Source organism: Branchiostoma lanceolatum, chromosome 9 (genome assembly GCF_035083965.1).
Source record: "Branchiostoma lanceolatum isolate klBraLanc5 chromosome 9, klBraLanc5.hap2, whole genome shotgun sequence".
Classification (NCBI taxonomy): domain Eukaryota; kingdom Metazoa; phylum Chordata; class Leptocardii; order Amphioxiformes; family Branchiostomatidae; genus Branchiostoma; species Branchiostoma lanceolatum.
Window position 1 is genome coordinate 11,947,395 of NC_089730.1, and position 23,277 is coordinate 11,970,671.

At 40.3% G+C, this 23,277-nt stretch overlaps 3 protein-coding genes and 1 long non-coding RNA gene across 6 annotated transcripts; 3 read left to right on the plus strand and 1 right to left on the minus strand.

Moving 5' to 3' along the window:
- Nucleotides 1-12: 12 nt before the first annotated feature.
- Nucleotides 13-2,942, plus strand: LOC136441981 (L-proline trans-4-hydroxylase-like). Of its 2 annotated transcripts, none has more exons than XM_066438560.1 (8): nt 13-210; nt 424-505; nt 693-885; nt 1,000-1,111; nt 1,401-1,491; nt 1,837-1,966; nt 2,277-2,434; nt 2,763-2,942. In XM_066438560.1, the coding sequence occupies exons 1-8, from the start codon at nt 198-200 to the stop codon at nt 2,782-2,784; spliced, it is 801 nt and encodes a 266-aa protein (XP_066294657.1). In that variant the 5' UTR covers nt 13-197; the 3' UTR covers nt 2,785-2,942. The 2 variants fall into 2 exon arrangements, with proteins under 2 accessions (XP_066294657.1, XP_066294656.1); XM_066438559.1 differs by having other exon boundaries at nt 17-210; nt 1,000-1,091.
- A 193-nt stretch (nt 2,943-3,135) lies between these two features.
- LOC136441980 (L-proline trans-4-hydroxylase-like) lies at nt 3,136-6,995 on the plus strand. Its single transcript, XM_066438558.1, has 8 exons — nt 3,136-3,366; nt 4,305-4,386; nt 4,653-4,845; nt 4,938-5,029; nt 5,455-5,545; nt 5,773-5,902; nt 6,222-6,379; nt 6,551-6,995. The coding sequence occupies exons 1-8, from the start codon at nt 3,354-3,356 to the stop codon at nt 6,665-6,667; spliced, it is 876 nt and encodes a 291-aa protein (XP_066294655.1). The 5' UTR covers nt 3,136-3,353; the 3' UTR covers nt 6,668-6,995.
- Nucleotides 6,996-7,606: 611 nt separating this feature from the next.
- LOC136441978 (argininosuccinate synthase-like) lies at nt 7,607-21,003 on the plus strand. 2 transcript variants are annotated; one of them, XM_066438555.1, is made up of 16 exons: nt 7,607-7,741; nt 10,218-10,326; nt 11,534-11,602; nt 14,972-15,160; nt 15,492-15,548; nt 15,967-16,041; nt 16,390-16,460; nt 16,644-16,674; nt 16,847-16,937; nt 17,765-17,849; nt 18,307-18,371; nt 18,897-18,970; nt 19,148-19,205; nt 19,546-19,702; nt 20,199-20,264; nt 20,423-21,003. In XM_066438555.1, the coding sequence occupies exons 2-16, from the start codon at nt 10,222-10,224 to the stop codon at nt 20,463-20,465; spliced, it is 1,236 nt and encodes a 411-aa protein (XP_066294652.1). In that variant the 5' UTR covers nt 7,607-7,741; nt 10,218-10,221; the 3' UTR covers nt 20,466-21,003. The 2 variants fall into 2 exon arrangements, with proteins under 2 accessions (XP_066294652.1, XP_066294653.1); XM_066438556.1 differs by lacking the exon at nt 7,607-7,741 and adding an exon at nt 9,296-9,427.
- A 315-nt stretch (nt 21,004-21,318) lies between these two features.
- On the minus strand, nt 21,319-23,121 carry LOC136441984 (uncharacterized). The gene is made up of 3 exons (XR_010756947.1): nt 22,076-23,121; nt 21,640-21,699; nt 21,319-21,505 (listed from the first exon to the last, which is right to left on the minus strand). It is a non-coding gene; the product is annotated as an uncharacterized lncRNA (long non-coding RNA).
- Nucleotides 23,122-23,277: the final 156 nt, after the last annotated feature.

Consider the following 23,277-nt stretch of genomic DNA (forward strand, 5'->3'; position numbering starts at 1 on the left):
ATGTTTAAAGACCAAAGTTCGGGGCATTACTTTGCTGCTTGTTTTTGTTCAGAAAGTTTGAGGAAAGGTCTCTTTGACCTAATTATCCATTGTTAGATAGAGGGGCCTCATCTCGCTCCAAGTGCCTGATCTCGATTTGGTGGACCAAGGCAGTGATACCTGCGTTGTTGTTAAAAGGATCAAAACAAGGAAGCAGCATGCCAACATCAGGTGAGAGATGGCACAGATCTAGGAAGGTGTCTTCAATTTGGTAACAGTCCTGGCGTGTATCTAGGATCCGCTTTACTACATGCATGCAGCGATTGGATTTTGCTTAACTGCCGTTCGTACTATACCGGCCTTTTGGCCCGACGTAGCGGCACAAGTTGCTTAATGTTTTGAATATTTGCCATCGAATCTCTACTAAATTTTCTTTCCTTTTAGACTATCAGTACGAAGAGGGCACGTTTGACGTCACGCCTGAGATAAAACGTGACTTCGACGAGAATGGCTACGTCATCATCAGGTGGGGTTGACAGATCGGATAAAACAGAAAAAAAGCAAACTTTTTAAAAGTACTGAAATGATAAACAGTGTTAAATGTAAATTTTGACGTTTATTATTTTACATTTGATACTTATCATAGAACAGATACAAGATCACCATTGTGCACTTTAAATATTAGACTTTTTCAATTTTTTTTTCATCTGCAGGGGTGTCCTGAGTAAACAGGAGATTTCCAATCTTCGCCAGGCGTTAGAGTTGGAGGAGGGAGTGAAGAAACATTCGTACGAAATTCCCGACGGGTCCGGCAAGAGCATCCGCCTCTGCATCTGGCGACACCCCGGAAATGACGTCACGGCGATGATAGCTAGGATGGAGAAAACGGCGGGATTCATGGGAAAGGTAAAACAAGATATAGTTGCCCACTGAACATCTGTTTATTTGTTCTAATTTTTTTTCATTTTAAACACAACGGTACGATGAAGCTTTTTGAGTGATGTGTGATTGTTTTGACAGTTCCTGGGAGGAGAGGTGTACCATCACCACAGTAAACTGATTCAGAAGGAACCGTACACGGGAGGGCTGTTCAGCTGGCACCAGGACTATGGGTATACACAAAGTTTACTTCGTGCGTCACTAGCTATATAGTATCACTATATAAAATTCGATGATTATGTGTTTGTTCGCTTGGTCTGATTGTTTGTTTATTTTCTATCTTGCAATCATCATGCATTATTTGTTGATTTTCTCTTACTCATAACCACCATTTATTGCATAAATTCCTGATATTCTTAAATCTGTCATACAGGTACAGTGTCACTTTTCGTCGTGTCATTCATCGCCATTCTCCTCCGTGTACAACTAACAGTTCTGTAACCAATATATTACTTATGACTCTTCTATCTCACATCACGCAGATACTGGTATAAAAATGGCTGCCTCTTCCCAGACATGGCATCCTTCCATCTCGCCGTGGATAAAGCAGACAGGGAGAATGGGTGTATGCAGGTATGAGGACGTTTACCAATGGGAGAGGGAGTTATATAATGTCTGGATACAGCGTTGCAGTTAGATTTGTCACGTTCTTGTGCCGCGCCGAAGCACTTTCTGTGCCGATCGATGATAAAATGTTTTGACTCCTTTGTACTGCTGCCTTTTCCATTGTCTTGCTTACTTCCTCCTCAAAATACGCTTTTACATATGCATCGTTGAAGAGGAGTCTCTGGCTCATTCCCCGTCGTCGAGAATTAGAGGGGAATAAATGTCCATAGCCATACACATCGGAAAATACTGGAAATAGCACCGCCAAATTTAGAGCACAGCGTTTTAATATTTTTCCTCTTTCTCTCGTAGATTCTCCCAGGGTCGCACAAGCTGGGCCGTATTGACCACACGTTTGCGGGCGGGCAGCAGGGCGCAGACATGGAGCGGGTCAACCACGTCAGGAAGCTGTTCGACCTGGTTCACCTGGAGCTGGATGAAGGTGAATCAAAACCGTAAAATGTAATTAGTTGCAGGCAAGACATGCGTGCCCAGCTGTGAGCATTGTAAAAATAATGTTGCTACGATTGAAATCAAAGTTTATAAACAACTCTTTCGCTGTTACATTTCATACCATTTAGGAAAATGATAAGTTACTCGAGTGGCCTAAATTTCTGTTTACACAGTCCTGAGTCGACTCAGATGAGATCGACTGAGTGTACTCCGAGTGTGCTTGGAAAATGCGTGTGTAAACCCAGCTTTATATAACCGCTGTGTGTTTATGATTCACAGTGAATGGTTGTTTATTGCAGGTGACGCCTGCTACTTTCACAGCAACCTGTTGCACTGCAGCAGTCAGAACAACTCCGCTAGGCGTCGCTGGGCCATCGTCACCGCCTTCAACCGCGCCAGTAACAACCCCGTACCCGAGGAGTCCCACCCCTGGCCTCTGTACACACCCATACAGATGGTGGGTCACTGAGCAAACATTGGCCAATTTATGGTCCTTTAATAAACAGAAATACTGTTATACCATATAAGATCATAAAATCATAATCATTCTAACAATTATGATGAAGCATGATGTAGAATCAGGTAATGTTGTCGCTACTTTCATTTTTCTAAAGCTTAGAGTTATCTCGATATAAACCATTTCTCTCTTATGTACAAGAAAGGAGGTTTAATATGGTAGAAGGAGATAGATGTGAGGAGATACCGTCGATTACAACTTTAATTTACTGCACTTGAAGAACCCCCGGAGGATTGCCATTACTATATCTTTTCTGTATGTTTTTCAGGTGCCGAATGACGCGCTGCTGAACTGTGATAATTTCACAGACCTGAGCGGAAAGGCCTTCGTGGACCCCACTACTGACAAGAACGTCAAGACCGACTCCAGCCCTCAAAAGTGATTCTCTGCATAAGTTATACCAAGTCCTTGCCATGAAATATGAATAAAGTCTTCTTTGACTATCTTACACGGCTGGTTTCGTTTATGATATGATTATGTTAATATATTTTTGTGATATGATAATCACACGTCACTTCATGACCTCAGGAGGTCTTAATGCGATGCGGAACCGATGTCGAATTCTTTTATAAATCATGAACATGTTTACTGTCTGATGTGAAAATACAAAATCAACTAACAACAACAAACATCTAAATTCTATCTGACTTTGCCGTTCTATCAGCAAAATGCAGCCTTTTATAACTACAGTGCGGCCCGCAAGTCATGTGGGTTACTCGAGACGTGGGCCAAAGGTTTATTTACACTGTTCAGGTCAAACTCTGTAGTTTCTACAGTCTTGTACTGTCTGGACATAGACACAGTTCACCACCGTAAGCCAGCATCTATTATTCAAGATCTGAAACACAAAGGGAGAAGCATGCCCACCTCAGGTTTGTGGTCCATGATATCTAAATAATTTTAGGATCCACATAGTTTAACTACTGACAAACATCTGCGGGTTTAGGAGAGTGCCGTGTACATTGTGTAATTCTAAATCAGTAGACCTAGCCCGGGCTGCCTCTTCATGTAGAATTGCGGACATGCAGAGCTGGGAAACACTGACCGAAAGTGCTGCCTTGTTACCTCCGTGAAGGAGGTTCGCCTCCTGCGGGGTATTGCAGTCCAACGGCGGTCTAGCTATGTGTGTGCGCAATTGTAACTCTAGATACCTTTATGTATTTGTCCGGATTTTGGCATGTCGGCACTTATTGAGGTCCCGACAATGCACTGAAGTGGTATTTATAGGTAATGTAGAATTATAGAACGACAACCACATCTTGAAGTGGTTAAAAAGTCCGTTGGTTTACGGTCATGTTTTAGCGTCCTCTATCTTTTAGCCCACTAACCGCAGCATTGTGAACTTCAGCCGAACCATTGCAAGGCTAGGATACACCCCGTATACAAGCGGGAATATAACACTAAGTAACCTGTTGTTGGACTTTCTAATATTTTTAAAGTCTTGATTAGCTGCTGAGTGATGGCCAATGGGTACGTCCAACGTATTTCTAATCATAATCATAATCATTAGATTTTGTTCTAATGTCTGTTCTGATTGGTTAAATCTGGCATTGACAAGTCTATGATGCTGTAGCAAGCTTGCTGCTGGATCGTTGATTTCATTAGCTAGAGGTCGCTCATTAATATCCAAAATAAAATCACATTGGAAATATTACTTTTGGGCTATTTTCAATCCGCTTGATGATGCGTTAGTCGCCTGGTGCCGTTTAGTCACTATGGCAACAACAAAAAACAGTTTCTACTGCAGATATACGTTTATGAATTTATATGTCTGTGTTTTCATGATTCTGATGGAACTTTTCTTTGCCAGACTACGTGTTCCAGAAGGGGAACTTCGACGTCACACCTGAAATCAAACGGGACTTCGATGAGAATGGCTACGTCATCACCAGGTATCACTATCGATATAATGAGAAACGTACAGCGGATAGGCAAATGTAGAGTGAAATAGCACAGCTACTAGAGGTAACGTCATAAACTAATGTTAATAAGGCCTGTTTTATGCCGTGAACTTAGTTCATACTTAGGTTCATGACATTCTTCTTATATTAGTATAATACAAAGCAGGGTTTAACGTACATTGAAATCGTAAGATTCAATGTTGTAGTATTTGGGCGATGTCAGCAAACCTTTTTGTTTGTTTTCCTGACCACCGCAGGGGTATTCTGGACAAACAGGAGATTTTGAAACTTCGCCAGGCGTTAGAGTTGGAGGAAGGAGTGAAGAAACATTCGTACGAGATTTCGGACGGGTCGGAGAGGACCGTTCGTCTGTGCATCTGGAGACACCCCGGAAATGACGTCACAGCGATGATAGCAAGGATGGAGAAAACGGCGGGATTCATGGGAAAGGTCGGTTTCTCCCAAAGTGATGACCAATTCTTTGCTTTTTATCTGCAACAGAAAGGGGAGTTTTTACCTGCCATTTTGTTTTTTTATTACAGTTGTTGGGAGGAGAAGTGTACCATTACAGCAGCAAGTTAATCCAGAAGGAGCCGCACACGGGAGGGCAGTTCAAATGGCACCAGGACTATGAGTAACGTTATACACACAACTTTTTGAGGGTGCAGTACAGGCTTTTAGCATCATACAAAGTCCCACCTTCGCAATAAGATTTATCATATGTCGGTAAACCTGAATTAATAGGAATTGATGATGAATGATGATGAATGTGGAAACTCAAAACAGTAGTCGTTCTGACAGGTCGTTCATTGTAATATAACCAGATGCCACTGCGCCGCGTGCCTGCGAAGCTGGTGTGTTACGCCGAAGGGCTATACAGATACAGATACGGATACAGATTCTCTAAACAACCGCAAAACAGAATTCCTCCTCTAGATATCTCGAGGTCATATTCGTTTTTTATCGACTTCATACCAGATTATCTTCCTTTATTTTTGACGGCGTCATTTGACAGATGACTCTTTTAAAATTGCTATTCCATTCTTGTTGGTCTTACAGATATTGGTACAAGAGTGGCTGCCTCCTCCCAGATATGGGATCCCTGTACATCGCTATCGATAAAACAGATACGGAGAACGGATGTATGCAGGTATGACTGCGCGCATCCGATATGTTGGCGCGTAGATTTATAATATAGTTAGATGATTGCGCGTCCAAGTCAGAAATATTACATTCCCAGAAAACCTGTTGAAAACATGAATTGTACGTTACGTTGTTGTTGTTTGTTCTTTACCATCCTACCGATCGCTCAGATATCATCTCCAAAAAGGCAAGAAATTTCTGTCACAGTAAAAATTGTTTTTGTTTGTTTGGTAGGTGCTGCCCGGCTCCCACAAGCTGGGCCGTATTGACCACACGTTTGTGGGCGGGCAGCAGGGCGCAGAGGCGGAGCGGGTCAACCACGTCAGGAAGCTGTTCGACCTGGTTCACCTGGAGCTGGATGAAGGTGAATCAAAACTTGATGTAACGTTACATGTAAACACGATACATCTCCAAGCATTGCCACCCTGTGAGTTGTACTTAAACGAAATCTGCAACTCACAACTAGAAACAAACCATTTGGAACTTCAACACATGATTGGTCATTGGTAGAATCTAATTGGTTTTACAAGTTTCCGTGGAGTTTAACAAGGAACATTTTTTCTGTCAACTGTCACATTATTTGAGCATATGTTATAATTTCTCAATTCTCGTATTCATTTATCATTACTGTGTCTTGCTAGCATTCAAAGCTGACGACTGATGAGTTGATGACTATTTCACAGGTGACGCCTGCTTCTTTCACTGCAACCTGCTGCACTGCAGCGGACAGAACAACTCCGCTAGACGGCGCTGGGCCATCATCACATCTTACAACCGCGCCAGTAACAACCCCGTACCCGAGGAGTCCCACCCCTGGCCTCTGTACACACCCATACAGACGGTGCGTGGGTCACTGCCTTTATCGCGGTATTGTTGTTATAATGACCAAACATTATTCGATGCTGCCATACCCACACCGATATAACACAATATACTTCAGAAATGGAAATTATGTATTCTTACCACTAGATATCTTGAAAAGAGATTCACTGTTTGAACTGTTTTCTTTCAGGTACCAGACGACGCGCTGCTGAGGTGTGAGAACTTTACAGACCTGAGAGGCAAGGCTTTCGTCGATCCAGCCACTGACAAAACTGTCAAAGTTGAACCCAACTCGCTTCAGAAATAGTTGCCCACGGAAGGGAAAGGCACCATCCACAAGTGTTTTATGTTTTGAAAATATAGCAGCAATACTGAGATTACTGACAGACAATGCCACAAATTCAAGGAAATTCTATAAGCAGTAGCTACCGTTTGATGTAATACCTAGTGTACTCATTTCAAGCACCTTATTTGACTATAGTGATGTTAGTGCAAAATACAAGACGCAAATTAATCTACAAGGCGTGAAACAACTTCACTAGATGTGTATTACCGATACGACATAGATAATGTTACCAGGACAAAGTTCAATAAAGCTTATTAAAGACACTGTCTGTCCTTCAAGAATGATCTGCAGAATAGTTTTTGAAGAAGTCTGTTTTGTATCGCGGTCATAACGCATCGTACGAACAGGTTCGGATAAGAGCGAAAAGAGCGGACAGTACATGGTATGGACTCAATATTACTAGCTGTATTTTGTCATTTAATAGTTAACTGCTTTGGAAAGCAGTGTGCAAATATTCGTGTTGACAGAGGAACAAAGGAAACTTCATTCAACTCACTCACCCACTCACTTGGTGTGCTAAGTTGGAACTAGCCTGGCGAATCGCGCTCCTAGTGGCCAGCCGGCATGTAACCGCCATCCCCCTTGGGCTGGGGGTCAGTAACCTCCGGCCGAGAGCTTGTGTGAATACAGGCTAAGTTGGAACCATTCCATGACTTTGCCTTTTTAATTCAAAATACACATGTAATTCAAGTTCAACTATCAAACAACGAGCAGGTCATCAGCTACACATAGACTCTGCACTATTCGACATTAGTGACAACATCATCACACTGGACCTTATTGTCAAAAACATCTAACTTTTCAACTTCAATGTTTCCTCAACTTGTCACATGCACCTGCTACATTTCCAAGCCTATTCGCCAGGCTCGCACTTGTCGGTGATTGGCTGACCTGATGGTGACCCCTCCCCTCTGACCTCTGCACCACGTTGTGAGTGATTCATGATCTCAGCCCTCTCCTCCTCCGAACGTGCACGCTTCGAGCCGGCAGTCTCCTCTTTTCTTCGTGCTACACAATCCGCCCAGCAGTGACAAGGTAAGACAAGATATATGTCTCTCTTCTTCCTTGTTTGTACAGTACTTCACAGCCTTGTGGTGCTTGACAGACGCGCGCGCACTGTTGGAGCGATGAGCTGACAGACTGACAGACGGGCCGCCCCCTGTGCAGCCCCGCCGACTTCTTCTAAAAGTTACCGCTGCACGGCACGATCTTGTCACCAACCGGTCTAAAATCTCATCTTAGATTATGCTATTGAGTTGAAAATGTGTGATTTAGAATTTAGAAACCCCCTTCCGTAGCTCTATGATTTTCTAGATTTTTAAAATTACTCCAGGCTTCAAAATCACATCCATTCATTCCTGCCCGAGTGGTGCATGGTGCACGGTGTTGTTCCAGCTGTGCGCGCCATCTGACGCTATATCATATCGTACGGACAGGTTTAGACGGTAATGGGGAAGAAATATCACCACAAAAAGCTTGGAAGTACTTTTTTTATCTAAGTGTTAGACAACGTCCTAACTTGTCACTTGTGCCAGCTGATTAATGTGTATGAATATTTAAGGACCCTTTAAGGGGGGCGGGGTTATAGGTAGCACTATTGTGTCATTCTCAACGCTGTTCGGTATTACGATTCCAAATTTCTCAGGGTATGATTTAGCCACTAGTGTTTCCCCAGGTAGGACAAGTCATGTTTGCCAAAGGCATGTTCAATACTACAGGGTGGCACAATGGCCCTGATTTATGCAAATACATGTAGTTCATCACATATCTTGAAAAAAAAAAGGTTCATAGTTCACTGCTTTTTATTAAGACAATTAGATTATGTTGCATGGATTGCACAATTGAAATGGGTATCAAAAATCAAAATCGAATTAAAAACTCTTGAATGGGTCATCCTTCAAAGGAGGCAAGTGCTGCCAATGTAATCTCCAAGGTTAGTCTGAAGGACACACAGGAAACACCTTGTGCATGTTAAGTGAGTGTCAGGCAAACCTTACCTCTGTAACAGCACCTGCAGTATCCATGTGCATGTGTGTGTTGTTCAGAATTGATAAAGATGAAGTTACCCAGCCCCTCTGCATATCATAACCTTAAGGCAATCAATTTCATAAAATTTGCATACATAGTTCCATCCCCATTTCCATAAGGCTCTGAAATGTGAATTTAAAACTTAAACATTCTGGAAAGGTCTGTATATGGTGTATATGATGCCTCAAAAATGCATTGCCTATTCAAGTATGAAATAGACAAAAATCAGTTCTGAGATACCACCTTAAGTGTGTTGAGAAATTCTGAGGTTCCGTATCAAACCACACTACTATAATCCAGTTGTAAGGTAAACATAGATTTCCATTCAAAACAACAAGACAACACATGACAAATCCACTAAAACATTTGGGACATTAGAGTCAGGTGCCATTTCTGCTGTTGCTTGCTTGGTATATGACATGAGGAGGATACACCCATACCCTTGTGTAAAGTGAACAGTCCCTTAAGGCAGGTGCTGTTACATGTAAGGGGAAATGAACAGACACCCTCTGCATTTAAATTGTCCTGGCCATATTGGCCCCACCCCTCCTATAGGGAGTAGATAGATGCAGACACACATTTCCCATCCTGACTGTCATTCCCTGGGATTTCACTTGATTGATCGGTGATAAGCTATCCTGGAAATCATCTGCCTACTGCAATTACAGTTTGGGGTCTGCAAGTTGGGAGGAGGTAATCCAATTAACTATCTATCCATGGTTGGCTTTGAAATATCATTAATTCAGGTAGCCAGAGCTCCTATGCCAGGCAATGCATTTTGAATTAATTTTCGCTGTGATGCCGTCTCATGATACAATTTCTCCTAGATAACTTAGGACAACCGTCTAGCTTCATAACCTTGGAATTAGATGGAATGTCATTGTATAGGTTGGACGATTCGTGAGCTGAATAATTTCTGTATACTGAATATCGCAAGGCCTCTCCAAAATGTGCCATGCAAAATCTGTAATCATACAAAACCATATACAGTCTTTCCAGATGGGATGTCTACATTACACTAAAACATGCTGTCTGGAACTGAAACTACCCTGACAGTCTCAGAGCACCTAAGAGTAAAGGGGCCTCTGAATGGTTGAAATTCGACAATAGTTGACAGTTTGTTTGTTCCATGTTCACGTTGACAGTCAAGCTTGGTAGGGCAGTACATTGTTATACATAGCCCATGGTCAAGGTGACACGAATGTGCCTGATAAAACCATCCTTTGGTGAAAAAGTTGTGAAAATGCCTGAGTAACATCTTATAGGATGTATATAAATTATGTACTTTCAATGGGTAAATACCAATTAGCATGGACAAAAACGCCCAGTACGTATTATTCTTAAGTCAATAGGCAGCCCCACCCTGGTTACTTATTTGTGCACGAGCCCTGTTGAACTGTAAGTTCAAATACTGCTTTTAAACCTGACACAGTCTTAAGTCTTATCATTCAGTGACAACCCTGGATTGTACATTGCCTTGCAGAATCATGTCTGAAGCTAAGAAGGTTGTCCTGGCGTACAGCGGTGGACTGGACACGTCCTGTATCCTGGTGTGGCTCATCGAGAAGGGATTCGATGTCATCGCTTACATGGTGAGTTATGATGATTAATATCTGGCAAAGTAACTTTACAATGTATGATATTTAGTATGCAAGTTATAAATGACTCACAATCGTCAAATCAGAACAATGTTTCCATCCATTTAAGTCGACCATGATTTGCAACAATTAATTCATATTGTTCTGAGAATCTAACATGTTCTTGCACAAATTTAGCTTTTTTTTTAGAACTGTACAATTGGATCAAAAAGTTTGCCTTCATTTTCAACCCAGACTACATGTGATATCTTTAAAGTCAATAGTTGAAACATTATAGAGCAAGGTTTCTAGGTAGTTATTGAGGCTGTTGGCTCTTTGTCTGCCCTCAAGAGAAGTCAGCCATCATAAGTATATTTAGTTAGTGCTTTTGTTTGCTCTGACTAAGCTATTTCATAATGTCAAAGTCCAGTTCATACAATGATGTAACAGTTTGGCAAAGCACATGCACAGTGTGGAATTAGATTAGACTTATACAAATTCACCAGTGGCAATTCTGAAAACAAACATCATAATTTAGCAAACAGGTGTCATTTGCAAAATATCCAGAATTTGCATCAAGTTTGAATGATTTAAACTTCCAAAACTGTCTTTTGAAAAATAGATCATTAGACATGATGGTAACTCTTTTCTCCACAGTATAACTGTTGCCTTTACAAAGTTTAACATGGTGTTTTTAAGCAGACTTTAGATTATTGTAATCTCTGAGACAAAGCCCCCTGAGACAGGGCTGTCAAAATGTGGATAAGACCTGTGTCTGTTTGGTGATATAGATTACCCTGTGTGTGGATGTGGCACGTGCAAATATTTGACTACTTTCCTTAGTAACCTTTCTGTTATGTAATAGTGAGTAGTGAAAGTTGTCAGGTTTGTATACAACAGGATTACATTCCCATTAGAGATAAGAATGCACACAGACACACCTACACCATGAAGAATGTAATTCTTACACCTTGGCTAGTAGAGTCCAAATTTCACATATCTGTACAATGTGTGTACTTAAATGTTAATATTTCAACTAAAGAAATTATAAGTTGCATTTGTTTATTTGTCTTTCTAAAATATTGGAAATGGTTTCTTTATCTTCTTGAGATGGTTAAAGGAGATCACAAGACAGTCTTGATTAACAGGATTCATTGAAGAACAATTACCTTTTTGCTTCATGTAACTGTGTCCCTACAATATAGAGAATGTGTGTCCACAGGCTGATGTTGGGCAGGAGGAAGACTTTGAGGAAGCCAGAGAGAAGGCACTCAAGCTGGGAGCCAAGAAGGTAGGAGACAAGTGCCTCTTATTCCACAGTCACCTATAAGAGTGAAAACAAAAAGACCTTTGTAAATTAATAGGTTGACACTAGAAGGTTTAAGAAAGTGTTGTATTTTTCGGTTGTAATTCTTTGCATCCGAATATTTTGGCACGGATTTGTGAAAACATGGGTTTAAATGTTTTAACTTTAATGAATACTTTCAACACAATCCCACTTAAGTCTCACACAATACACTGAGATTACAGTAATAAAGGTTTGATATGTGGTTTTCCTTTGTATCAACCACTTACACATCTTATAAGTATAGGTGTTGTCTGATTTTGTGCAACAAAGTTAAGAAATGGCCTGGCCCAGCTCCACATGTACAGGTGTTTTAGACAAAGATCATCCGCCTGAAGGCATACAGAATCTGATGGAAGAAGAGAAAGGACATTCTTGACTGTTTGTTTGAAAATCATGCATTTACAAGACATGCCTGTTGCATACACATGATTGTATAAAATGCTTTCTCCACAAGTTCTCAAACAAATCCCATAGGTTTGCCTATCATGGAAAATATTAGATGATTACAACTGATTCTCAATGATTCTCAAGTTTTGACTGGATCTTAGTTTGGCAATTTGTATAGTACCTTTAAGCAAAAGAAAGGACATACATGTAGGGCCTCAGGGCTACCATGTATTGCTGGAGGTACATTTGCAAATTGGACCCTTGATGGAACCTTTGATCAAATACTCAGAAGTGTGCAGAACCTACCTTCCCCTGGCTGCTTAAGACAAGTTAACTTGTGACACTCCTATTAATTGCTGGCTTCTTATAAGATAGATAGTGTTGTCTGATGCACCAATTAACGAAGCTTCAATCTACATGATTTAAGTGCTGATTGATTTTTGCCCATGGGGAAAAGTACAGTAATTAGTAGGCTCACCTGAATGTTGTCTGTGGAAAAGACTACATATTAAGATTAAGGTGATTCTGTGAACAGTCAAACATTTTTAATGCAAAATGAAGGTCCCATTGAGTATTTAAAGCCCTGGATGCAAAGTACTGTTGCCCCAGAGGTTTGATATGGATAGTTGTCTTGATTTGACACACTGACCTTCTTAGATAAAAAAGGTTTTAATCTCAAACTTGCTGTCCTCATTTATGCAGTCTTCTGTTGTTGATCTCAGTACCATGCCTCTCTCTCTCCATGAGACTATTTTAAGACCCAGTTTGCACTTTACATTACAGAGTTTTCTCTCTACATGTGTCTCACCCACCGAATGCTTGACATCTCCGAAGCTGACAATTAAGTTTAATGATTTATGAGTTTTTCTCCATTGTCAGCAATTTTGCTTGTCTAACCACTTTGCAGCTAATCGTCCCCAAGCAATCATCTTGTATACTACTGCCTATAATGTTGGAAATCATTTAATCCCCTATTAGAATCTCATTTGCAAGATACTATTGTACATGATATTGCCGTCTGATACCCTTCCATCCTTGCTCATCATCCTATCCAACCTAAATGCAATGACCGTCTTTGCTTTCCTTATAAGATTTTTTAAAATTTCTCCCTTGTGGTCCCCCTGGAACCCCAAATGTTTGATGATGGTCTTGTAAAGCAGTCAATCAGATTACTAGTATCCATCAAACCTTCGTTCAATTGTAGAAATATATACATCGTCAGGTACAAGAGTGGTTATGCATTAATGGACATACTTTAATGATTAGCTGTATATGCAGTTGCTGCATGCATCCATCATAAAATTAGCATTCCGCTCATTTCTAGTCGATATCAGATGGGGTGTCTTAAGCCCATTCTTACATCAGTATTCATGAATGTGGAAAATAGATCCAGCCCTGTCTATTCTAGACAGGTTGTCAGATCGATGGATAGGGTGATTGTGTCACGCTGCGAATTTGTGACCTTCCATTTTGTCTTTAGAAAATGTCTTTCGTGACGTTAAAACAAAGTATGGAGGAAATTTTTTTCTTTGGTAGTTAAGGCCACACCAATTTATTTTCTTGGCTAACGGAATGAAATAAAATAATTTAAATGTTAGTTTGGAAAAACAACATGAAAACAGAATCTCAGAGCAATGTTTTTACTTTGGTGCACACAGTTTCAGGGTGTGAACAGGGTCATGCGCAGTTTTTACCCCAGCCTTCTGTTTTCATGATTTTTGTTGTTGCTAAAATTGAAAATAAAAATTTGTGTGGCCTAACACCTGAACTGTAGTCAAATGATGGGATATCAGGATATTATGTTAAAATGATTTGGCTGTAACATTTTCAATAATCCTAATCATGTTGAGTATTCAGGGGTTACCTTATAGTATACTCTTCTACCAGCAACTAACAAAGGACCCCTAAGGGTTCTCTTACATGTACACTGCCAGTATTCATCATGGTTGTCCGTGCAATTCCAATGGCTTGTAAAGGGAATAACCTTTCCTGGGAGGGGAGCAGCTGGGGAGGCAATGAAATGCCACTGATGACGTCAGAAACGTACCAGCCTGTCGGTAATAATTGTATGCGCTGTCAAATAACTGACATGTAGCTTCCTGACTGCTCCATTCACTGTTCACTGTACTGCATCTGACGAAGAGTTAGAATTTGATTTGTTTAAGGTTTTGATTATGGTCCATTAGGAAAACATTATCTATTTGATTTCTTTTCCTAATGATTATTTGTTCAAAGAAGGGTTGGATACTCAGTAGTCTGAGTATTACTCACCTTGTTGGACATCACTTCCATAATTTTTTAAATACATGTAGTATTAATTGTTCACCTGACATGAGAGTGTAAATTTATTTTACACTTAAGAAAACGATCAACTTCATTATGTGATAAACTGAACTTAGGCTGCAACTCAGCTTAATTAATTAGTTGAAGCACAATTCTAAGTACAGGTTCTTGATAGCAAAACATGTTTTAATCCTGTCTGTATCGACGACCCTGACATCTTGAGCTTCTGACAGGTCCTTCTGATTGTCATCTTGCTTCCAGTCTATAGCCATATAGGCCACAGTTCCAAGGCTGCAGTACTATCATGGATTACTAGTTGGTGCTTCAGTACTGTCGATTTAGTAGACTCTGAAGGATCACTACAAAAGAGTCACGCCCACAAGTTAACTTTAATCAACACTAATGCTTTAAATAGTTCTGAAATAAGAAAGGCTATACAATGTACATCAGTTATACATTAAGTTCCTGACATGAATATTACTCATTAACAGCAAATATAATGTTCACTCCTACAAATAATGTCACCTACCTACAATTTTCCCCGGACATTAATTACACTAAAACGGAAACCTGTCCATATTTGCTGCTGCAATACTTATTTCTAGTTCTCATCGTGTTTCCTATATTCCTGGCTGTCTGCAGGTTTACATCGAGGACCTGAAGAAGCAGTTTGTGGATGAGTACATCTGGCCGGCCGTCCAGGCGAACGCCATCTATGAGGATCGCTACCTGATGGGCACGGCCGTCGCGCGGCCGTGTATCGCCAGGCGTCAGGTCGAGGTCGCCAAAAAGGAGGGTGCACAATATGTATCCCATGGTGCAACTGGCAAGGTATATCTTACCTACTGACTGTATATTAAGAAGAACACATGAGCTCTTGACATGTTAACCTCATGTACTTTTTCATTAGGTGCTTCATTCTTTCTTTCGTTCAGACCCATGTAGTGCCTAGTGGCAAATAGGGCAGCAAGTTTCCTTGCTGTTTCAGTGAGGGTTTATTTTCACAGGGAAGGGGTTGCTAGCCCTTCCCCTTTAACGTGCTCAAGGTACCTCCTTGAAGACGGGACCCCCAAGTCATCTTTACGATTTGCACACAATGATCTTGATGACTGCTTCTTAAGATTTAAAACAGAGATCTAAGGATATTACGTTTCTCTTGCAGGGCAATGATCAGATTCGGTTTGAGCTGACCTGCTATGCTCTGTACCCAGGAGTCAAGGTGAGTCCAAGGTTAAAGAGATTGAACAGTAATACTGGCGCCAGTGCTGTCCTGTAGAGATTTTGCAGAGTTCTTTAATGGAAATTAAAATGTCAAAAGAACAGTGCCCAGCCAGTAGCCCAAATTGAATTATGTTCCATGATATCAAATTCTGACTTCTCTGTTATTCTTCCTGAGACTTGGATCTCAGAGGACATTAATACATACTGCCATTTACAAGAGCCAGGTGAAATATTAACTTAATATATTTTCTGTACCTTGTTGAGAAATCAGTACCAGTTTAGCTAGTTCAGATGCCGCCCTACAAATGTGTAGCATAATGTCCAGGACCAAGTGCTATGTGCTACATGTATGTTAACAGATGGCGAGGAGCAAAAAAAAACATTTGTTGTTTTTCTTTCCTTAATGCCCTCTACAGATCTATGCTCCGTGGAAGATCCCAGAGTTCTTCGAAAGATTCAAGGGCAGAATGGACCTGTTTGAATATGCCAAGGTCAGTTGGAGTTGATTAGAAGTCAAATTAGAAGCATGAAGAATTAGCATAATTGTACATCAACAGTAGTCATGGACAGCAAGAGAACAGTATCTGTAATACATGTAGTTGTATCTAAAGTCTACTCATTCATCAGACTTGTCAACCTGTTTTATACCATCGATTACAAATAAAGTTTGCCACATTAGAAACCAACTGGCCTTGTTAATATTATCATTTATCATCTGCAAACTCATGCCCAAAGGCTAATTGCAAGGATACACACAGATGCTATGATGTAAAAAAATGTCTATAGATCTGATGTTTCTCCGTACATTACTTTATAAAAGTTGCCTTTTCCCTCTCCAGAACAATAACATCCCCCTCCCTGTGACTCCCAAAAGCCCCTGGAGTATGGATGCCAACCTCATGCACATCAGGTCAGCAATCAGCAATCATATGATTACATGTATTTCCAATTCTATAATGTAATAGACTTTATACCTCCAGGCTACAGTTATCATTCACTATCTTTATGCAGTAATCACACATTGGTATTAAGATTATCATTCATATATCTCTCTTATATGTGAGCAAATTTACATCCTATCCTTTTTTTCCAGTTATGAATCTGGAGTACTTGAAGATCCTAAGGTAAGATCCATATTGTCATCAAATGAAGGATATCAAAAGTCATTGCCTTCATTTATAGATATACTTTTGTCCCTTAAGTTAAAGTACAACACAGCATTTCCATTCCCGTTGTCCCTACTGTTAGTTATTGTATATTATAAGATAATATAATGGCCCCAATGCTTTACCCCAGGCCCACGCTCCCAAGTCCCTGTACCAGATGACCACTGACCCTGTGGAGGCACCCAACACCCCGGAGAAACTGGAGATTGAGTGGAAGGATGGTGAGAAATTTGTGGCCAGCTCTGTTTGAGATAGCTTAAATCAGCATGCAAATGTAGACTTGTGGTAACAAAACACTTTTAGTGTTGCACTGTTGGTAGCTTGTTTCAATCCCAGCTGAACAGTAAGAAAAATTGGTCCTCAGGATCAATGGCTACAATTTTGGCTTGCTCCTTAAGAAGAAAGTTTTCTGCAGCTTATTCCTTCAGTATTAAGTGCCTAGCGTCTACCAGAGCCCGTGCTATTGCTGGGAAAATAGTAGAAATCGGCCGAGGTAGTCTGCTATACAGGGTAGTCCGCTATACAGTGACTAATGGAGCTTCACTGTATAGGGGACTACCCTGTATAGGGGACTACCCTGTATAGCGGACTACCTCGGCCGATTTCTTTTATTTTCCCAGTGATAGGACGGGCCTGGTAGAGACTATTAAGTGCCTAGCCTCAGAATATTTAAGCTTTGGCCAGCTAGCTAACTCTTCACATCCAAATTGCCAAAAAACTACATGTACATGTACATCCTAGTGGTTCAGTACTATATACTAAAGTTTCGTGTAAGGACCTTGCCTCTCCATACATACATGTATCTCCTACTTAAACCTGCTACCAATTTTTACATTTAACTGTTATGTGATAAAATAGTGTTCCAATTGTCTATCACCGTCTCACTTATTTTGAAAAACAAACTGATACTGTATATTTAATAACTTAAATATAACTTAACAATAGCTAGTCGGGCAGCCTTGGCTGCTGTACATTGGTACACATACAGCCGAACAAATAAATAAATAAATGAATTTAATGACTTGTTGATGTCCCTGTCTTTCTGCAGGTGTGCCCATCAAGGTGACTAACCTGGATGACGGCACTGTGAAGGCGGACTCCCTCGAGCTCTTCCTCTACCTCAACCAAGTGGGGTGGGTAAATGACATACCATTGTGCTTATGTTAAGTATAGAACAAAACATTTTCAGCACGATGAGAAGGAACCTGTGAAAGGATTATAACATGTGGCTCTGTCTTACACGAATTACCATGCAGCATCTCAAATCATTTCACTCAGCAACCAATTGATGATCTGCATTCTTACTTGCCTTTGATTCTTCAACAGTATTGCAGATTTTGCCAGTCCCAACTTAGTCTCAGAAATTTCTCTGCACATGAAACCTACATGCTTGCTTTGCAGTCCAATCCTGCCTGAGTAGTTGGTGGAAACAACAACATTGTAGAGTGGAGAAAATTCAACAGTCAACTTATCAAATACATGTAACTACTAGTACCTACATGTACCACAAAGTATGATATTTTATTAGTTTGGGTTACACTAAAGAAAATAAATGTCTTTAGCTGTTGATTTCTTTATGTCTCTTCACAGAGGAAAGCATGGAGTTGGGCGTATAGACATTGTGGAGAACAGATACATCGGCATGAAGTCTCGAGGTCAGTGCTTAATATTTTGTCCCACATGCTGTACCAATAACACATGGGGCATTGTGTAGGTATACACTGTATGTTTCATAGCCTTTGGATCCTTCTCTGAATTTATATTTTTATCACTTGTCTTTTTCTAATCAGAATAGATAACATATTGTGTGGAATGTTGTGGAAACCACTGAAAATACTATGAAAATAGAGGTTTAACATGTGTACCTTCCAGCATGTTACAGTAAGTTCCTGTTCCTACACCACATTACCTGTACACACTGTACCTGTTCCCACACCACTTGTATATACTGTACCTGTTCCTACAGGTGAATAATAGACTCTTTGTACACAACCAAGTGATTTATTAAACCATGCAACATTTTGGTGACCATCTGTCACCTTCCTCGGGGCAATTCTGACTGGTTCACATTGTGCTGCAACACAGATGTCACTGCTTATAAATGCGTTCCCAAACGCAAAGTATTTACATAGATACACTGTTGCAGGTACAGATGAAACTATTCACGTCCGTTCCTACAGGTATCTATGAGACCCCAGCCGGCACCATCCTGTACCACGCCCATCAGGATATAGAACTCTTCACCATGGACAAGGTCAGGGGGCAAAACATGGATGCGTTGTTCTCTTTTTCATTGCTGTGCTTGTGTCAAGAAGGATAGTCTGCTCTTAGGCCAGCCCAACTGCTATGAATCAAATTGTGTCCTTATCTTATTGTTCGTATGTATTATAGTATTGTATGTATTGTTGTTAATTTTGCATCTTCTAACCAGGAGGTGCGCCGGCTGAAGAGAGACCTGGGTATCAAGTTTTCAGAGCAGGTGTACAATGGTGGGTGCTTTTTTGTTGTAATATTTTGAGGAAACAAAGAGTATCAAACTTCAAGTTTTTTAGCAAGTTACCACATCATTTTATTCACAATAAAAAAGTCATGTATTTGAAGATGATCGTTAACCAAGCATCTCATGCTCATATGAATCCCTCTCCTTGTCAACAGCACATTGTATGAGAATAAATGTAAACAATAGAATAAGAGAGAGAAAAACTGAAATAGATAAAAAGGACAACTGTGTGTGGTCTACCAAAATGTATCTGAAGTTACCACATCAGGGCAAGTTATATAGTTTTATGTTTCTACGTGTAGTAAGTCAACTATCCCCCTCCTGTCCAGGTATGTGGTACAGTCCGGAGTGTGAGTTTACCCGCCACTGCATCGCCAAGTCGCAGGACGGAGTAGAGGGAAAGGTGCAGCTGTCGGTGTACAAGGGCAACGTCTACATCCTGGGCCGGGAGTCGCCACGCTCACTCTACAACCAGGAGCTGGTCAGGTGGGCGGGGTCTCGTTTGGCACTTCCAGATCAGTTTTTTAACACTTAAGTTTCAGTTTATTTATTTCGCAAGGATACAACAGTTGCATGGCAGTTTTCAACGATTCCGTGGGGAAAACCCCTGACATAGTGGTTCATGTCAGATTTCTAACTGAGTTGTGGGCTCAACAGCTTCAAATGTGTGCATGCAAGGAATACAAGTATATGTCAGTGATGAACCAATCATAAATGTCAACAGTACAGTGACAGGAATTATTTAATAAGTTTTGGTGTGCAAATGTCACAAACCAATCAGTTCCTTTGCAGCTTGCATATTCTAAGTACGAACTTGTGTGTTATACCCTGTCATCAGTAGTCTACAGGTTGCGTGATAAAGAGATTAAACATGATGTTTAAGGACATTTTTTTTGTATTCATATGGAATATACTACGAGCAAAAATCAACCAATTGAAATTGGAGTGTAATTCTATGATCTATTTTAATTCTATTCCTCAGTTTTGATGTCCAGGGAGACTATGACCCAACTGATGCCAACGGCTTCATCAAGATCAACGCTCTCAGGTATGTAGTACTGTATCACAGAACCATTGGTGATGTTTTGCCAAGTTTCTGACTTACTTTATTTTCACACATTATAGATGACAATTTCTTACGTGAAGTACAAAATTTAATGTAGATAATACAATATATTTTTCGTTTGTTTCATTCTGAAACTCCAGGCTGCAGGAGTATGCACGCCTGCGCTCCATGGAGGCCAAATGAGCGCAATTGTACCAGTGCCACCCGCTGGGTCCTACAAACAGTGCAACAGTGAAGTAGCAACAATACAAACAGTACAAAGTCTTATTTTACAACAGTTATCTGTGTAATTCTTGTTGGAGTCACCATGTATGTTTGTGAAATGTGCATTACTGTTGTCTGTATTGATGTAATGAAAAGAGAGACATATTTTGTGCATTGTACCCCGGCCCTATAGTTTACCAACAAATTGTCATTGTGGAAGGAGAATGTCCCAATGGCTTGACTTAGTGTTACATGTACATGTGATCATTGAAACTCTATCAACTATAACCAAATTCAACTATACAAATTCTACACAAGGGAAATTATGAGGTCATCCAAAAAGGTCACTTAATGAAATTATAATGATATACAAACTGCAAAGTATTGGTGATATTTACAGTATCCGATCGACAAACTTCTCAATTATGCTACCTATGTGGACCAAGTACAATCTACATGTATTGTTGTAATAGCGTCAAAGACAAAATGAACAGTGAAAATAAAGTCAGCACATGAAGGCAATGAGTCTGTCTTGTTTTACACCTAACCATAGATGTATATTGAACGTTTTTCTTGCTGTAAGTTGGCTTATCTCTGAATACCAAACATATATAGGCTACAGCATGAATCAGTGAGGCAGAAAAGGTAAGATAAATGGAGATCATATAAGAATTATTCAGGACGAAGTTTTTTAGTCAATTGTACAACATCCAAAACAGAGGACAAATTTGATTATGTGCCTCCAAGAGATTCTCCTTGTTGCTGCAATGGCAAGGCAGTTTTTTTTTTTAATTGCAAGCATCTTATTGTCAGAGACTTTGAATCACGATAAGTCAAGAAAGATTCTTAAGTTGAACGAGCTTGGAAAATGAAATGAGGAATTTTATGATTCTGTTGTGTTTGGTAATTGGAATAAGTAAGGGGATGGGTTATCATATATATGTTTATAAGCATCATAGCCGTTGTCATCCTCTCTGACCTTTTTGATCACATGTTGTTGATCAGCAGACAATGGTGGCCTGTGAGAGGAAATAACATGACACAAATTCAATGTGGAACAAAACATACCATTGAAGAGCTCAATCGATATCAAAATCTACATATGAGGAAAATATGTTTTAATTTTTAATATACAGTATATGTAAATACTTACAGTAGTCTAAGAAAGCTATAGCTGGTGTCTTCTCCCTCTGGAACTAAGCCTGGAGAATACCTGTAAAATGATCATAGTATGTTAACTTATTACAAGATTGTATGGCTATGAATCTTACAACACCTTGAAGATGTTACAGTACATATATATGTACATATATGATATATATGCTGTACCATGAACTGAAGGCAAATGTGTTTGACAACAGCTCAACATTTGTTTAAAAAAAAACTCCACCCTTCCACCAAGAGCTATACACAGTGACATAGATGTATGAAATGCATTTGCATGTACATGTACCTGCATGCCATTCACTGCATAACTCCCCTTGCATAAGATTTACAATGTATGCTGCTACATGTAGTCCTCACCAGAAATCAAAACTTTTATATAGACTAATGCAATTCTTTAAACTAAAGAAACCAGTAAGTATTACCGTATCTCTGTCAAAGTTGGGTGTTCCTTTGCAGCTTCTATGAAAGCCTTGAACCCAGCAGCCTCCATGCCAATGTTGCACAGCCCAAACATGCGCAGGACAGGCAGCCTGCTCATCATGGCTGTTATGATCATCACTTCGGTGTTGTCGAGGTATACAGTTTCCCAGGGGATGAAATCCAGCTCCTCTAGTGCAGTCATCCTGCCAATGGTCTGTGCAAAGTTAACAATGCCTTCTCCTGTCATCATATTAAAGTCAATGTTTAGATTCTGCAGATTGGGGACACGGTGCAGGTTGGCAGCTAAGGATTATAGGGAGATGTCCGTTATTTGATTTTCATAGAGCCATAGTTGTTTCAAACTGGGTATAGGATTTTGCATGACAGCAAAGGTTTCCAACCCAGCATTTCCTATGCTGTTAAAATTCAGCATTAGCTCTTCCAAATTAAGATCATGCAGGATGGAAAACAGTAACCGACACCCTACATCACCTATTTTGTTAAAAGTTAAGTCTAGTAATCTGAGACTGGGCAGTTGTTGTAGAGCATTGTCACTCATCCCCATGTCAAACAGCATTAGGCTTCTGAGGTTTAGGGCAGATCCCAAGATTCCCAACCCTTCACTCAACATTCTGATCCCTTCATCTCCTATTTTTTTCTGTATTGTAAGTTCCTCTAGCAGTGGTACATGTGGCAGGGCCTCTCTAAGGGCACCCATTGACATCTCAGTAAGACCTGTGTTTCTGAGGTTTAGGATACGAGGATTAGGAACATTTCTCAGAAAAGGTGTCAAGTATTCCAGATTATCTATTTATCTTACAATCGATATCTAGTCTCTGTAGCTCAAGCAGAGGGCGGGGGTTTCACCAAGGTGCAGAGATGCTTGATTGCTTCTCCTGGACCAGCCTCCTCTAAGATCAGATTCAGTCCCCTGGCCAGAAGCATTCCTTCAGCATAAGCAAGATAGAACATCAGGGCAGCCCCTTGTCTGGAAGAGACTCTGACATTAAGGTGTGCATCTTTGAATGACAAAGTCCCTTTTAACATGGGGATAAGACTGGGATCTTGGCTTTCATGTAGGCAAATCAGGCCTAGTTCATAAATGTTCATTTTTTCAGGAAACCGAAATGGGTCGTCTGAAAAGTAAATACTTTCAGGTACATGTAGTAACAGGTTGACCTTCTCTAGAACCATTTCAGCAGCT

What these genes read in the sequence shown, in the direction of transcription:
- LOC136441981 (XM_066438559.1), top strand. An exon ending in AGCTGGCACCAGGACTATGG is followed by an intron (nt 1,092 to 1,400) that starts GTATACACAAAG and finishes CACATCACGCAG; the next exon opens with ATACTGGTATAAAAATGGCT. An exon ending in TCACCTGGAGCTGGATGAAG is followed by an intron (nt 1,967 to 2,276) that starts GTGAATCAAAAC and finishes TGTTTATTGCAG; the next exon opens with GTGACGCCTGCTACTTTCAC.
- LOC136441980 (XM_066438558.1), top strand. An exon ending in CGGAGAACGGATGTATGCAG is followed by an intron (nt 5,546 to 5,772) that starts GTATGACTGCGC and finishes TTTGTTTGGTAG; the next exon opens with GTGCTGCCCGGCTCCCACAA. An exon ending in TGTACACACCCATACAGACG is followed by an intron (nt 6,380 to 6,550) that starts GTGCGTGGGTCA and finishes GTTTTCTTTCAG; the next exon opens with GTACCAGACGACGCGCTGCT.
- LOC136441978 (XM_066438555.1), top strand. Translation starts at nt 10,222, where the DNA reads ATGTCTGAAGCTAAGAAGGTTGTCCTGGCGTACAGCGGTGGACTGGAC. An exon ending in CTCTACCTCAACCAAGTGGG is followed by an intron (nt 17,850 to 18,306) that starts GTGGGTAAATGA and finishes GTCTCTTCACAG; the next exon opens with AGGAAAGCATGGAGTTGGGC. An exon ending in AACTCTTCACCATGGACAAG is followed by an intron (nt 18,971 to 19,147) that starts GTCAGGGGGCAA and finishes TCTTCTAACCAG; the next exon opens with GAGGTGCGCCGGCTGAAGAG.